Source organism: Tasmannia lanceolata, unplaced genomic scaffold, assembly GCF_043159265.1.
Source record: "Tasmannia lanceolata isolate RefF3 unplaced genomic scaffold, GAP_Taslan_0.1 ptg000019l, whole genome shotgun sequence".
In the NCBI taxonomy this organism is placed as follows: domain Eukaryota; kingdom Viridiplantae; phylum Streptophyta; class Magnoliopsida; order Canellales; family Winteraceae; genus Tasmannia; species Tasmannia lanceolata.
Genome location: NW_027518696.1, coordinates 31,055,090 through 31,070,365, shown reverse-complemented (window position 1 = coordinate 31,070,365; position 15,276 = coordinate 31,055,090). Strand labels below are relative to the sequence as shown.

General features: G+C 41.5%; 1 protein-coding gene across 1 annotated transcript in view; it reads right to left on the bottom strand.

Annotated features, from left to right (window-relative positions):
* Positions 1–15,276, bottom strand: part of LOC143852248 (P-loop containing nucleoside triphosphate hydrolases superfamily protein) — a 60,596-nt gene that overhangs the window by 14,136 nt on the left and 31,184 nt on the right. The window contains exon 7 of the mRNA XM_077361649.1: positions 6,860–7,077. Within this exon, the coding sequence (XP_077217764.1) occupies positions 6,860–7,077 (218 nt within the window). The remainder of the gene's footprint in view (positions 1–6,859; positions 7,078–15,276) is intronic.

Genomic DNA, 15,276 nt, shown 5'->3' with positions numbered 1-15,276 from the left:
CTTGACGCTGGAAATCAAATTATCAATCATCTTCTGGGCAAAGGTAAAAGGTAAAATCCTGTCCTCTACAGGGATGGCTCTAAGAAACTGGAAGGAGGTGTTACATGAAAGAAAGTCTCGGGTCACTATCACTCCGGGATGGGAGGCCCTAGGAGAAGGGTGGTTAAAACTCAATTTCGATGGCAGTTCTTTAGGCAACCCCGGACCGGCTGGTTTTGGGGGATTGATTCGAGATTCCTCCAATAGTACTTTAGTATCCTACTCTGGATCAGCGGGAACTTGCGACGCAAACGAAGCAGAGGCTAGAGGGTTGGTATTTGGACTCCGGTGGTATGCCAATCATAATTTAGGCCCGCTAATCGCGAAGGGCGACTCATCAAATGTGATAGCCTGGGCCTCCAATCTTCGTGGTGGGCCGTGGAGATTGCAGTTTATCCTCGATGAGATTCGAGACCTTGTTAGGAGCATTCGTCCTCACTTAGTTCATCGCAGAACGGCAAATTTCTCTGCGGATGAGCTGGCAAAAGCAGGGTTTTTCTAACGGGAACAAATGTAACTAGTATAGAATCTCTACCTTCTCAATAGGCTGATGTCTATTGAACTACAAGTTGTATTTCTCTGTAGGGACATCTTGTCCCCATATTCATTCTAATAAAATTCACTGTTAATTTTCAAAAAAAAAAAAGATTGGTCCAAAATACGGTGAAATCCAATAGGCAACACAAGACGGGGGGTGAATTGGGTAATTAAATTTTTGCCTTAGTGAAGTGGAATATTAAAACTAATTTTACTAATTAAGTTTAAATCTAGCCCTTGTTCAAATAATTATAAACATAAAGAAAGGTTAGATATTACCAATCACCACAAAAAGAATGAGGATGAAGATCGGAGACATGCAATCATGTATAATGGTTCGGTCACAAACGGACCTACTCTACTACCCAAGTACTTCGTCTTTCCTTGGGATTTTCTTTCACTATTTGAGATTCCGCACGCCGAATCTCCAAGCTTTACAATCAACTCCTTCAAGGGACAAACCCCTTTATACAAACCACCTCCAAGAAACAATCCCTCTTTGCAAAACCGCCTCCAAGGAAATCACTCCTCTTCGCAAACCGCCTCAAAGGAAATCACTCATTTTCGCAAACCGCCTCCAAGGTAGTGATCCCTCTCCGCAAACCGCCTCCAAGGTAGTAATCCCTCTTCGCAAACCGCCTCAAAGGAAAAAGCTCATCTTTGCAAGTACAGTGAATAAGAAGAAGTTTAAGCTCTCTCAAGCCTCTAAATAAGCAAATCATACAATGAATAGCTCACCAATCACTCCAAATGATTACAAATAAAAGCTCTAAGCAGTGCCTCTTGCTGAATGTAAAAACACAAATCCAAGCATAGAAGAGGATTTAAGAACAACTTTAGATTTGAAAGTTTAAGCTCCAAAAGATGTGAATCAATCTTGCAAAAGTTGTTTAGAAGGTCAAGGATAGGGTATAAATAGTCAAGCCGCGCAAACCCCAACGGCTAGTTTTTCAAAGGGGGTCAGTCGACCGGGGTGTCGCGATCGCCCGTTCCTATCGGGGGTCCTTTTTATTTTCAAAATTTTTATCGTCGCGATCAACCGAGCCTATCCCGGTCGCCCGCCGAGGACTTTCTTAACGGTTGCAATTTTCGTCCAAACCTATCCGCGGTCGACCGAGCCATGGGCGGTCGACAGCCAAGACCTTACTGGATTGCACCAAAGAATCAAGGAGCATATCTGTAGTCGACCGGGTTGGCCTCGGTCGACCGGCCCACTCTTATCGGGTAGATGATGGAGTTCCAGCATCCATCCTGTGGTCGCCCGGGAGACTCCGTTTGACCAGCCCTGTTTTGAAAACTAGTTTTACATATTAAAACCTTAGGGCTTTGAGCAATGGTCTTTGGGCTTTTGTCCATGGTTTTCAAACATATTTTGGGGTGTGTAGATGGTTTCCAAAGATGTTAAATTTGTGTATGAAAACCATTTGAAAACCTTTTGAATGTGCAAGTACATTTTAACAAGAGGACTCCAATACAATCTATGAAAGATAAAACCTTGAGTCTTCTTGGATTGTCGTGGCTCTTTAGCACTTTCTTGGACATCTTCAACTTGTGAGTGAACTCTTCAACTTGCTTTGAGTCTTCTGACTTCCTCCATTCTTTGAAAATGTAGAGTGATGCATGAGAAGGTCACCAATGCTAGTTCAACTCGAAGCTTCTCTTGACACTTTGCTAGGCAGGCTTGTGGGATGTTTGATTTGAGCTCTGACTTGAAAAATGTCTTCCAAGGATGATGTATCCACTGTAAATTCAAGCTCACTAATTCATTTGCATGTTGATCCGCAAGCCATGTGTTGGGTTGTTTGTGTTAGATGTGCTATTTTGGATATGACATTTGACTTTCCTGTCTAAGGCACAATACTACAAAGCAACACATTAGTCCATAAAGACTAATCAATTTGGGTTTGCTAGCATCAAAACAAGAAGGTGAAGATGAATGGTTGAACCCATGGGAACCCTTGGGCTAACATACGGTTAGATTAATGCAGTACAATTGCAGAGATGTGTCATCCTGAGGAGATTGAGTGCACTCCATATGAATTTTGATATGCACATCTGCAATATTGTTTTGATCAGAATGGAACTCATGAAATGCATCCTAGATCACTTTGGAAATAGAGACAAAATATTAGGTCTGTTTCATTTGAGTGCACTCCATATGAATTTTGATATACACATCTGCAATATTGTTCTGATCAGAATGGAACTCATGAAATGCATCCTAGATCACTTTGGAAATAGAGACAAAATATAAGGTCTGTTTCATTTGAGTTTCCATAGAATCAAAGAGATATAAGATTACCAACGAATTATTGAGTTCCCAATTATATAAAATCAGTTGATAGTTTGAGTTATACTTTCTAGTTTTGGCATTACAGACCAGGTCATGCTTCTAATTTTATACATAGGAATTCAATTTTTAAGTGTTAAGTTCTGTTCTGTCCTCGTCGATGCACATTTACTTATACTCAACTCAACTCACCTAAGCCTTTGCCCCAAACTAGTTGGGGTCAGCTAATGAATCCTTTAGAAAATTTTCATGGAGGAGAAAGAATCTACCCGGCTCAAATTGCCTATGTCTAATCCTGACACTAGTTGAGTTCGTTTACAAGGATTATTTTCTTCCATTCTCTCCTATCCAAGGTCATGTTCTCTGTCATGTTCCTAGCCATCAAGTCTTTCCTCACTGTTTCTACCCAATTTTTTTTCGGTCGGCCCCTACCTCTTTTCACTCCATCAACTTGGCACGAGTCACTTCTTCTCACTGTAGCATCCAAAGGCCTACGCTTGATATGTCCAAACCACATCTTAAACGGTGCTATCTCATCTTCTCCTCAATCAGTACCACCTTTCCCCACCTTTTTATGGATGTCTTCATTTATTATTCTATCTAACCTTGTGTGGCCGCATATCCATCTAAGCATTCGCATCTCCACTACACTCATCTTATGGACATGCTGCTTCTTGGTCGCCCAACATTCTAAGCCGTGCAGCATGGCTGTCCTCACAGCTGTCTTATAAAACTTTCCCTTCAACTTGGTAGGTATTTTACGGTCACACAGAACTCCTGAAGCATGCTTCCACTTCAACCAACCTGCTCTTATTCTGTGGTTAACATCCTCTTCAATCTCTCCTTCCTTTTGTAGGATTGAACCAAGATAGCAAAAGATATCCCTCTTATGTACCTCCTTTCAAGTCATATTTACTACATCCTCGCTCTGCCTCCTTACATTACTAAAGTTAAACTCCATATACTCTGTTTTAGTCCTGCTCAGTCTAAAACCTTTGGATTCCAAAGTAGTTCTCCATCCCTCTTACTTAGGATTAACTCATGCTTTGGTTTTGTCAATTAGTACTATGTCATCTGCAAATAACACACACCACGACACCTCATCCTAGATACCTTCCGTAAGTTCATCCATAACTAGCATAAAAAGATAAGGGCTTAGTCGATCCTTGGTGCAGTCCTATTGTAAGAGGAAACTCATTAAACGTGCCATCCGTAGTTCTGACACTAGTTACTGCTCCATCGTACATATCCGTAATCACATCAACATATTTAGTAGGCACTTTTTTCCTTTCAAGGACCCACCGCATAACACTCATGGGAACCCTATCATGCACTTTCTCCAAATCAATGAAAACCATATGAAGGTCCCTTTTATTTTCATGAAATCCCTCCATCAACCGCCTAATCAAGAAGACAGCTTCCATAGTCGATCGTCAGGGCATGAAACCAAATTGATTCTCTTGACACCTTAGTCTCTTTTCTTAGTCTATGCTCAATTACCCTCTCCCAAAGCTTCATGGTGTGACTCATTAGCTTAATTCCCCGATAATTGGTGCAACTCTGAATATCTCCTTTATTCTTATAAACAGGTACTAATGTAATCTTCCTCCACTCATCATGCATCTTCTTATATATAGTTTGCAATTTGGGGAATCACTTCCCATTATATATGTAAAACGGGAAACAGTGTCAGTATACTTTTGACCTTGTTTGTCTGATGCACTGGATTCCGCCTCATTTTTTGTGCAAAGAGGTAATCTAATATTAAAGAAAGAGGCCAAAACCATAAAAAACAGCACAAAATACTAGAAAATGGAAGCTACATACAGGGCCAAAAAGAGGAGCAACAAGGTCTACTGCACAGATGAAGAAGAGAGGCCACCCGGAAAAAAAAAAAAAACTAAATTTAGGCTGCAAAGAAGGCATTTCATGCCATGTATTTAAAGGCTTTACAAGATACTGGTCTGTTAGGCGTCCTTCCCTATGAATGTGAAGAAAAGTACACTTAGACATGCTACAAAAATATCCCTCATTAAAGAAAGAGATGACGGAACTTAAAAGGTGGGATTACATGTTCTTCCTTATGAGCTCCTCAATGTTCAATGGTGGTTCTTCATATTAATGCAATATTTCTGTTGACAATTATCCCAATGACAGTTTATTTTTCTTAACTGATCTCAATGACAATTTGATATGGGTTTTTTTTTTTTTTAATAGTACAATTTGATATGGTTTATGCATCATAGATCTGAACATTTACTAGTTTATATTGAGCTTTCCCAATGCACTTGATTTTTCCCCAAAATCAGAGGGTTTGCTAGGATTTTGAAGGCGAATATGCGTCTACATTGTCTACTGCATGTCTATTGCATTTCTATTTGTCTACCTTCCCATGGAACATCACACCATTCTCTTGCCCTCATAATCTGCTTAAAAATAGCATATCGGGAAGGAAATATCATCACAGTCCAAAGACAGATCATTCCTTGCACATTATACATGTTCCGCCTCAATTTTGAGCGTTTGCTGGGATTTTGAAGGCGAATATGTGTCTACATTGTCTACTGCATGTCTATTGCATTTCTATTTGTTTACCTTCCCAGGGAACATCACACCATCTCCTGCCCTCATAATCTGCTGAAAAATAGCATATCAGGAAGGAAATATCATCACAGTCCGGAAACAGATCATTCCTTTCTCATTTTACATGTTCTGCCTCAATTTTTAGCCAAGGTTTTAAATTTCTGCTTCGTTTTCGATTTGGTCACCACGGAAACGAAAGCGTTTCGGTTTCGGTGAAAATTCCTGTGAAAATCCTGTAAATCAAGGAAACGTATAAAAACATATGCAAATGATAGAATTTAAAGATGAAACTTCAAGAAAGGCTAGTCAAACAATTTAAGTAAGTGCACACTTAAAAAATAAGCACTTAAAAATGCAGAAATGCACACTTAAAATCATCATATAAGCAAGACAACCATACTTAAATGGTTCAAAAAACATCAAACCACATGCACTGTCATGCGTGTCAAACAATTTAGTACCTGCCAAATTTCACATGCAATTCATATATATATTCAGCAATAATGCATGCACCACAATTTACATTCACTTCATATGAATAAAATTATATAATACATACTAATACAATATAAGACTATTACACTTACAATTTTGGTTTATGCATTTCGGTAATTTGGTGGTTTCGTGTAAAGAACACATTTTCGATTCCCCTTGTTAAATTGGAAATTTTGAGTTTTCTGACATCATAATTTAATCTCCGAGATCATCGATCCACCTTAGATCGATTCTCAATCTTGAATCAGGTCTTTTATGTTCCTTAGATTATCTTGGATCAAGTGTTCCAAGAAATCAAGGGCTCTTGTTTAATTCCTTTTAAAAACTTAAAATGACTTATTGTTATATATATTTTTCAGGTTCAATTTTTGTAATGACCCGCTCCCAACAAGGGCCTATAAAGATACAAATCCTAATTAAATCTAGGCCGTAGATCTTTCGATCAAAGATTAACGGCTAGATCTTCGATTTTGAGTTTTCGGACCGTAGGACATGTAAAAAATGGAACTGCATGTTTGATCCACATCTTTTATTTTTTCCTGTTGGTGTTGCGATGCAGAGAAAAAGAGGGGATTATGGGTCCGATATTGTAATGGGAAAAGGAGATGATAAGGACTTAGAGATAGGGTTTAACTTTTAATGTCGTATGGCTAAAATAGATACATAGATAAAATTGGGTTATGTCATTGAGTTTTTATAAGCAGCAAGTGGGATCGAACCTAGCTGAATTTTTGTTTGGGTTGAAAAAATTGACTCTACCCGAATCTGAGGTTGAATCATCTTGACCAAATCCAAACTAAATTGGATTATATCAGCTAGGTTTAAGTCCAATCCCACAAAAGTTGGGAATCATGGTGGAAATCTTTTCCGACTGGATTCAGTTGACTCCTGAAAGAAAATAAGGCTTTTGATTACCTCAATGTAAAGCACTTCAGACTCGTTCACCAATCTCCTCTTTCTTGAGAAAGGATTTCCAAGTAAATCCTCATTTTTTCCCCTGAAATCATACTGAGATTCTTCCTTTCTTCTATTGTACAAGTGTTTCCAGTGCAGGGGTGTGCTTCTTGAGTTCAAAATAGCTAGGAAGTATTGTGCAAGACGCTCCTCACCCACAACAGAATCTTTTACAGCACCTGCATGTACAGGAAATAATTCATCAAATATTATAGATAGCATTACATGAAGTCAACCATAAACATGGTAGCTAATTTGATCCTAATAAATCTCTTAAGAATGCCTTAGAAGTACATCTCATCTAATGACAAGAGAAATACAAAACAGAACCACCTCTTCTAAAATTTATTAAGGAAAAGCACGGTGGTTATCAAAGAATTACAAAACTCTGTTTAAAAGAAAGCTATGTATATTGCCTAAATAATGTATTTTAACCATGAAATATGATCAGTGTCACTGTCAAGAATTCGCTTACAGAATAAATACATTTATTTAAATAAAGGAAACTTGCTGAAGTTCATGGCTAGAAGCAAGAGAAAGCAGTTCATGGCTAGAAGCAAGAGAAAGCAAAAGTTGAGAGGCTGCATTTTCTTAACAACGCATCGTCGACAATAGTCAGGTAACAATAAGGTATTTATTACATGGATAAAAGACCAATGATCAGAATACCATTAACTGAGATTAAAGTGGTTGAATCCCCTATTATTCAATACTAGATGTGAAAGAACCAAATTATCCCAACTCTGTAGAACAACTTTGTAGTTACTTCTAGCATACTTGTGTACTAATACATAAACTAGCAGTACCAAAGGTGCATATAAAAATCTGAAAACAAGAACATTAGATAGAAAATGCTAGGGCAGTGCAAGCATGGCTTTCATATGAGACCTAACATGTGCTACATCATTGATGCCAGGCCCAACCACGCCACTGCCAATATGCTATAGAAACCCTCCAGTTGCAAAGCTACACATGCTCAACAGTATTAAATATGCCCACTCAAGTCGCCATCACAATCTAATATTCTAAAATGGCGGTTTGAAAAAAAATTCATTTCTCGGTAAATCATGGAAAATGGACAAGTATTCTTACTGTGAATCATCTTACACTTGTCAAAGTTCTGAGACTAAATGAAAAGGAAATCATGAGCATCTATGTAACTTAGGCATGGACAAGTAGAGTTGCAACTTGGGTCGGCCCGGTCGGGTTTTCCAGAACCCTACCCTACCAGAGAAATTATCTCGGGTTGGGCCAGGTAAAGATTTTAAAGGAAACCACAATATTCATAAACCCGACCCTAACCGAGACAATTTCTAGCGTGGTCTCAGTGAAGACTGAGTTTTGGGTGGTGTTTCGGATGAGATTTAGAAGGGAGTTTTGGATGACTGATAACAGATTTTGGGGGGTCTCTGGGTAGCTAAAAGAGAGTGTTGTGGTTGTTAGCCAGGTGGAGCTCTCGGTTGGGAGCAAAGATGGAACTTGAGCCTAAATTCAAGGGGTCTTCATCGCAGGGATTAGAACTCTCAGCTTGGATATTTTCTGCATGAAGCCAGAAGCAGGGACTGGCTTTGGTGCAGCAAAAAGTTCAGAAATCTGAACTAGGGAATGGCTGCTAAATCTAGGAGTTTTGTAAGGGAAGATAGTTAGTTTGCGGGTGATGTTTTGGGTGATGGAATTCCGGTCAATTGTTAGGGGCTGAAACAAGGGGAAGGTGAAGATGAAGCAAGTGGCTGCTTCAAGAGCATGGTGAAAACTGATCATTCAAATCAGTTTTAATGGCAAATTTGCATTCAGCAAATGAAGAAAAAGATCAAGAAAAAAAAAAGGAAACTCATGCTAGAGTCTTGATTAAACCATGAAATAGATAAGAGGAATAAAAAAACAAGAAAACCTAAATTTTATTCATAATCAACAAGACAATTGTGATATTTATAGAAGTTTATATGGAGGACTTTTACCTAGACTCCAACACCCATACATGGAGGACTTTTACCTTTTCTTTCGCCCTCACCCCCACCCATCTTCACTGCCACTCTCTCGTCTCACCTCTCTCGCCCTCACCCACCACCCTCCACCTCCCTCTACCCAAACCCTCTCTCTCGCCCTCACCCACAAAACCCAACCCAACCCTACTCCAACCCTCCCTCATAACCCTATCCCAAACCCGACACCACTCCACCTCCTCCACCCTCGCTCGACACCACTCCACCCTCCACCATACTCCACCCTCCCTACAACCTCTAAAACCGAAACCCGACCCCACTCCACCCTCACCTCCACCCTCCCCACTCCACTCTTGCCTCCAACCTCGTCCCCACCATTCTCAGCCACCTAAACCCTAATCCTCTAACTCAAAACCCTCTTTACCTATAAACGACCCTCCCTTATCATCCTACACCCTTACCCTCTCATCATACACCCTAACCCTCCCATTTTCTTGTCTTCTTGCTACTACTTCTCTAGAAATCGTTTTGTCCCTTTCTGGTTTTAAATCATTAATTCTCCTTCAATCCCTAATCTAATCCTTTCCCTCTTGTCCCTTCTACTTTAAACCCTTCTTCATGGTCTAATTTATTTCCGGTGTATTTTTATTTTCTTCTTCCAAGGTTTCGATTCTCTCTCTCTCTCTCTAGTGGCTCGATGTCTACTCGCGCTATGTATCCCCTTCGGAGCCGCAGCATGGTATTTGCACATGTCTCTTGATTCTCTCTTCTCTCTTGTCCCTCTGCCGTGGTTGTGGTTGTAAGTTTCACATTATCTTTGTCCTCATGGATCCTCCTGTCAGCACGAATCCTGCTATCAGCATGACTCCTCCATCTTCGGCCCCCTGTTCTAGTTATTGCCCTTCTGTAAAGGCTTCTTTCCCACATATCACTCTAGTCAAACTCGACGGGTCCAATTATCTGAATTGGCGTATGGCGGTTGAGACCTACCTCCTAGCTCGAGGTAAGGTTGATTTCATTGAGCGTGATCCTCTCTCTTCCATAGATCCCTCATATGCACGATGGCGATAGGATGATGCTCTGATCAGCACTCTCCTCTGGCAAAGCATGGCCCCACACGTCGTTGGCATGATGATGTGCCTCAACACATCCAAGGAGATCTGGGAGCATGCAATTGTTCTCTATTCTGGGGTTAATAACCTCACACATATTTATGATACCTATTCAGAGTGGATGCGCCTCTTGCTGCATTCGCCTCTCGCTACATTCTACGGTCAATACGTTTCCCTTTATCAGCAGTTAGACATATGTATTCCTTTCACAGTTGATCCAGTCGTTCTTGCCAGACATCAGCAGGAGCTTCATGTTATTCGTTTTCTTAACGCCTTGGGCCCTGATTTTCTTTCCCTCCGACAGCAGATCATTGGCTCCGGTTCCATTCCATCCCTCGCAGAGGTCTACTCTCGTACCTAGCAGTGTATCCGGGGGGTTCCTCTCATGACCAGTTTGTCGAGACACTTGCCGCCTACATTGGTGGCGACCGTTCTGGCCGAGGCGGTGGTAGCTTTGGCCATGGTCGGAGCCGTGGTGGTCGTCGTGATACTGGAGGAGACCGTGGCACCGATGGGCGTGGGAGCCCTTATTGCACTCATTGTCAAGTGGCGGGGCATACTATGGATACTTGCTACACCTTACATCCAGAGCTCCGCCAACTCCGCTATGCTCACATCACATCTGCCACACTTCATGATGTCTCTGCATGCTCTTCCGCCGACCTAGTGGCCCATGATCATGATGATTCTCTCCTTGTCTATAGGGCCAACTATGATAGCTTTTGCGCCTGCATGAGCACAACCGGCCACCTACTGCAACTTTTGCCAGCAAGGTAGTTCACTTACTTCTCCTCTTATCACCTCTAGCTCTTGGGTTATAGATTCAAGGGCCTCAAACCACATGACGGGTAATTCTACTTCCCTTGGTTCATTTAAGCCCTTTCAATCTGCCTCTAATACCATCACTCTCTCAGATGGGAACACTGCTCCCATTTCTGGTATTAGTATCATTTCTCCTCATCAGGGACTTACCTTGTCCTCGATTCTATTCTATGTGTTCCTAAGTCTCCTTTTGATTTGCTTTCTGTTAGCCAAATCATTAAAAGTCTTAACTGCTCTGTCTCCTTTTTTTCATTCTTATTGTGTCTTTTAAGATATCTCGACTAGGAAGACGATTGGTTCAGGTCGTGAGGTGGATGGTCTCTATCGCCTTGATTGTGATCTTCCTCGTGCCGTGTTGCATAGTTCGAAATGGCATTGCCGTCTCGGCCATCCCCCCATCTAGATACTTTAACAATCCTCTGTTATTTCTGGTCCTCTTCAGTCCTTTCAATGCGAGTCCTGTGAACTTGGGAAGCACCATTGTGTGTCCTTTCCGTCTAGGGTTGTTAGTAGAGTCTCGAGTCCATACGAGCTAGTATATTCTGATGTATGGGGTCCGTCTAGGATGTCTCTTCTTGGTTATAGATATTTTATAATTTTTGTTGATGATTTCTCCCGTATGACCTAGCTATTTCTTAAGAAGCGCTCTCAGGTGTTTACTGCTTTTTGTACTTTCCATGCCGAGATTACTAACCAATATAATTACTCTTAAATGTTTGTGCACCGATAATGCTAAGGAATACTTTTCTGCCACTAATGGCTTTCAGAATTTCTTATCCACTCATGGCATTGTCCATCAATCCTCTTGTGCCTACACCTCTCAACAAAAAGGTGTATTTGAGAGGGAACTATGGTATTTGCTTGATATGGCCATCACTCTTCTCTTTCAAATGTGGGTCCCTAAAGCCTATTGGAGCGATCCCATCCTTACCTCCTGTTTCTTGGGTAATCGGCTTCTCTCCTCTGTCCTTGGTGGTAAATCTCCTTTTTCGGTCTTACATCCTCAGCGTGATCCCTTTCGCCTCACTCTACGGGTCTTTGGCTGTATTTGCTTTGTCCACAACCTCTCTCCTGACCTCGATAAATTGGATCCTTGTGCGAAGATGTCTTTCTAAGGTACTCTCATACGAAGAAGGGTTATCAATGTTATAGCCCTTGGTTGTGTCGCTTATTTGTTTCTGCCAATGTCACCTTCTTCGAGTCTGTATCTTTGTTTACCTCTCCCACTGGGAGATTGTCTCAGACTCTCGAGTTTCTCTTCCTCTTCTCGTTCTCCTTGAGCCTCTTGAGTCCGGCTCTTCTCCAATGCAGGTGACGTCAGACCCACCTCTCTAGCCCAGTTCTTCTCCATTACAGGTGACTTCAACTCCTCCTCCTGCTCCTCTGAAGGTCTATCAGCGTCGTCAGCAGCCAGAGGTCCCTCACCCTACGCCCAATGAGTCGTCTTCCCAGCCGGACATGCCTCCTACTTCTCAGGTACCTCTTCTTCCCTCTTCTACTGTCCTTGTGAATTCTCTTATTGCTTCCCATATTTGTTCCCGTTCTATTGCACATCCTATTTCTAATTGTGTGTCCTATGATAATCTCACCCCTGTATTTCGTAGTTTTCTCTTCTTTGTCTTTTGTTTCTTTACTAAGTATGTGGCCAAGGCTCTTGCTCATCTAGGATGGCGGGCAGCAATGGACCTTGAGATGGGTGCCCTTTAGGCCAATCAGACATGGGATTTGGTCTCTCTTCCTTAGGGTAGGTTGCCAACCCCAACTAGTTTGGGACAAAGGATTAGTTGAGTTGAGTTGAGAAAACTTGTCAGATGGGACAGTTGAGCGCCTAAATGTGCGCTTAGTTGCAAAAGGGTATACGCAAACATTTGGGGTTTACTATACTGAGACCTTCTCTCCAATTGGCAAAATTCCTTCAGTTCGTGTGTTGCTTTCCTTGGCGTTAACCGTAGTTGGCCCCTATATCAGCTGCGTGTGAAGAACACCTTTCTTCATGGTGACCTCACTGAGGAGCTGTACACAGAGCAACCTCCTAGGTATGTTGCTCGGGGGGAGATGTCCTCAGTGTGTCGCTTACGGAAATCTCTTTAATGCCTAAAGCAATCTCTTAGAGCATGGTTTGGGAGATTCAGTGATATGGTTATCCAGTTTGGCATGAAACAATGTGCAGTTGATCACTCGGGCTTTAGCCATCAATATGATGCCAGATATGTTCTTATGATAGTATGCGTGGATGATATTATCATTACTGGGAGTGACTCAGTGGGCGTGCAGAATTTGAAGGCTTTCTTGCAGAAAGAGTACACCAAAGATTTGGGTCGCCTGAGGTATTTTCTTGATATTGAGGTAGCCTATTCGTGCAGTGGCCTTTCCCTTTCAAAAATAAAGTATGTACTGGGCTTATTAGATGAGAGTCATGAGACGGGTTCTCTTGGGGTGAAACTTGTTGTTGTACCTATGGACCCGAATGTAAAACTCCTTCCAGATGTGGGATAATTACTAAATGATCCTGACAGGTACAGGAGGTTGGTTGGAAAGCTTATACAACTCACAGCCACTCGTCTAGACATCTCAGTTGTTGTAGTGATAGTCAGCCATAATAAGAGCTCACCACGTACCTCTCACTGGATAGTCGTGCTTCAGATTATCGGGTACTTGAAAGGTGCTCCAGGAGAGGCTTATTGTTTAAGAGGCATGGTCATGAGAAAATAAAAGGGTTCACTGATACAGATTGGGTAGGATCTCCAGCAGATAGGAGATCTACCACTGGATATTGTACATTTGTTGGAGGTAACTTGGTGTCATGACGAAGCAAGAAACAAGATATGATAGTTAAATCCAGTGCAGAAGCTGAATACAGGGCCATGGCACACACGAGTGGAGAGTTCATCTAGTTGCGCTCCCTTTTGTTAGAGATTGGTCCCCCTTCCTCCTATCCTATTATCTTGTGATAATAATAAGGCACCTAACATATTGAGGTGCTTTATTGATGTTCACATTGCTACAAATCCAGTCTTTCATGCGGTCCTAACATATTGAGGTGGACTGTCATTTCATCCGTGAGAGGATCCTGAAGGGCGAGATATGCTACAAATCCAGTCTTTCATTACAGTCTCCATTTCCTCCAAATTTCAACAGTTCTATTTCTTTCTTTTTTACAATAACAATTGTATCTTTATTGTAATGATTTTTCTCTTGCCCGCGCATCGTGCAAGGTGCCCCACTAGAGTGTGTGTGTATGTGTGTGTGTGTGTGTGTGTGTGTATATATATATATATATATATATATATAGAGAGAGAGAGAGAGAGACAGAGAGGAAAGTGTTCCTAGATAAGCTTATCTAAGCTATAGCTCAAAAACACATGTGGCCCCACATTTTTGGGGGATCCAAAGCATTCATTTGGAAGGCCCTTCCATGGATAGGGTGTGTACCAAAAATCAGCCATATAGGATCATCCTAGCCCTGCCATCTGTTGAGGGAAAAAATGGGCAGAAACATGGACACACAGTATCTGTCCATTTTCCACTCCACCTTTGATTGGGCTAGGATGATTCTATAGGGCTGATTTTTGGTACACACCGTATCCATGGAAGGGCCTTCCAAATTAATGCTTTGGATCCCCCAAAAAATGTGGGGCCACATGTGTTTTTTGAGCTATAGCTTAGACAAGCTTAGATAAGCTATAGCTTAGGAACACTTTCCTCATATATATATATGAGAAAAGTGATGCTACTCAGTCTTGTAGCCCAGCTTATCTACTCGGTCGGGTTAATTACAGTGGGGGCCCACATTGTTTGGGTGATCCAAACCATTCATTTGAAAGCCCCTTCCCTAGATAGGGTGTCCAAAAAAATCAGATCCATAGGATCATCCAAACCTTTCCAACAGTGGAGGGGAAAATGGAAAAAAATGGACAGACACAGTTTGTCCACAAATCTGCCCATTTTTTCCTCCACTATTGGATGGGTTAGGATCATCCTATGGGTCTGATTTTTTGTGGACACCCTATCTAGGTAAGGACCTTTCAAATGAATGGTTTGGATCACCCAAAAAATGTAAGCCCCACTGTTTTTGGCCGACAGAGTAGACAAGCTTATCTACTCGACCGAGTACGCTCACTTTCCCCTATATATATATATATATATATGAAAGATGTGTATAATGAACAAACTACCCTTAGGCGCACACACACGCACACACACAGATATATATATATATATATATGGGAAATGATTTCAGCGCTCCAATGTTTTGATAAGCATGTGCTCACTTGTTTGTCGTGTAGTATTTAAAGGGTTGTAAGAGCTTTTTGAGAACCGTAATATCCTCTGACATCCCTTTAAATACTACAAGACAAACAAGTGGAGCGCATGTTTATCAAAACACTTGAGCGCAAAAATCATTTCCCTATATATATACAAGTGTGTGTATGTGAGAGAGAGGGAGAGAGGGGGGGGGACACTCTCCAACTCACTTTTTCTCTCAGCAATTCCCTCCAAC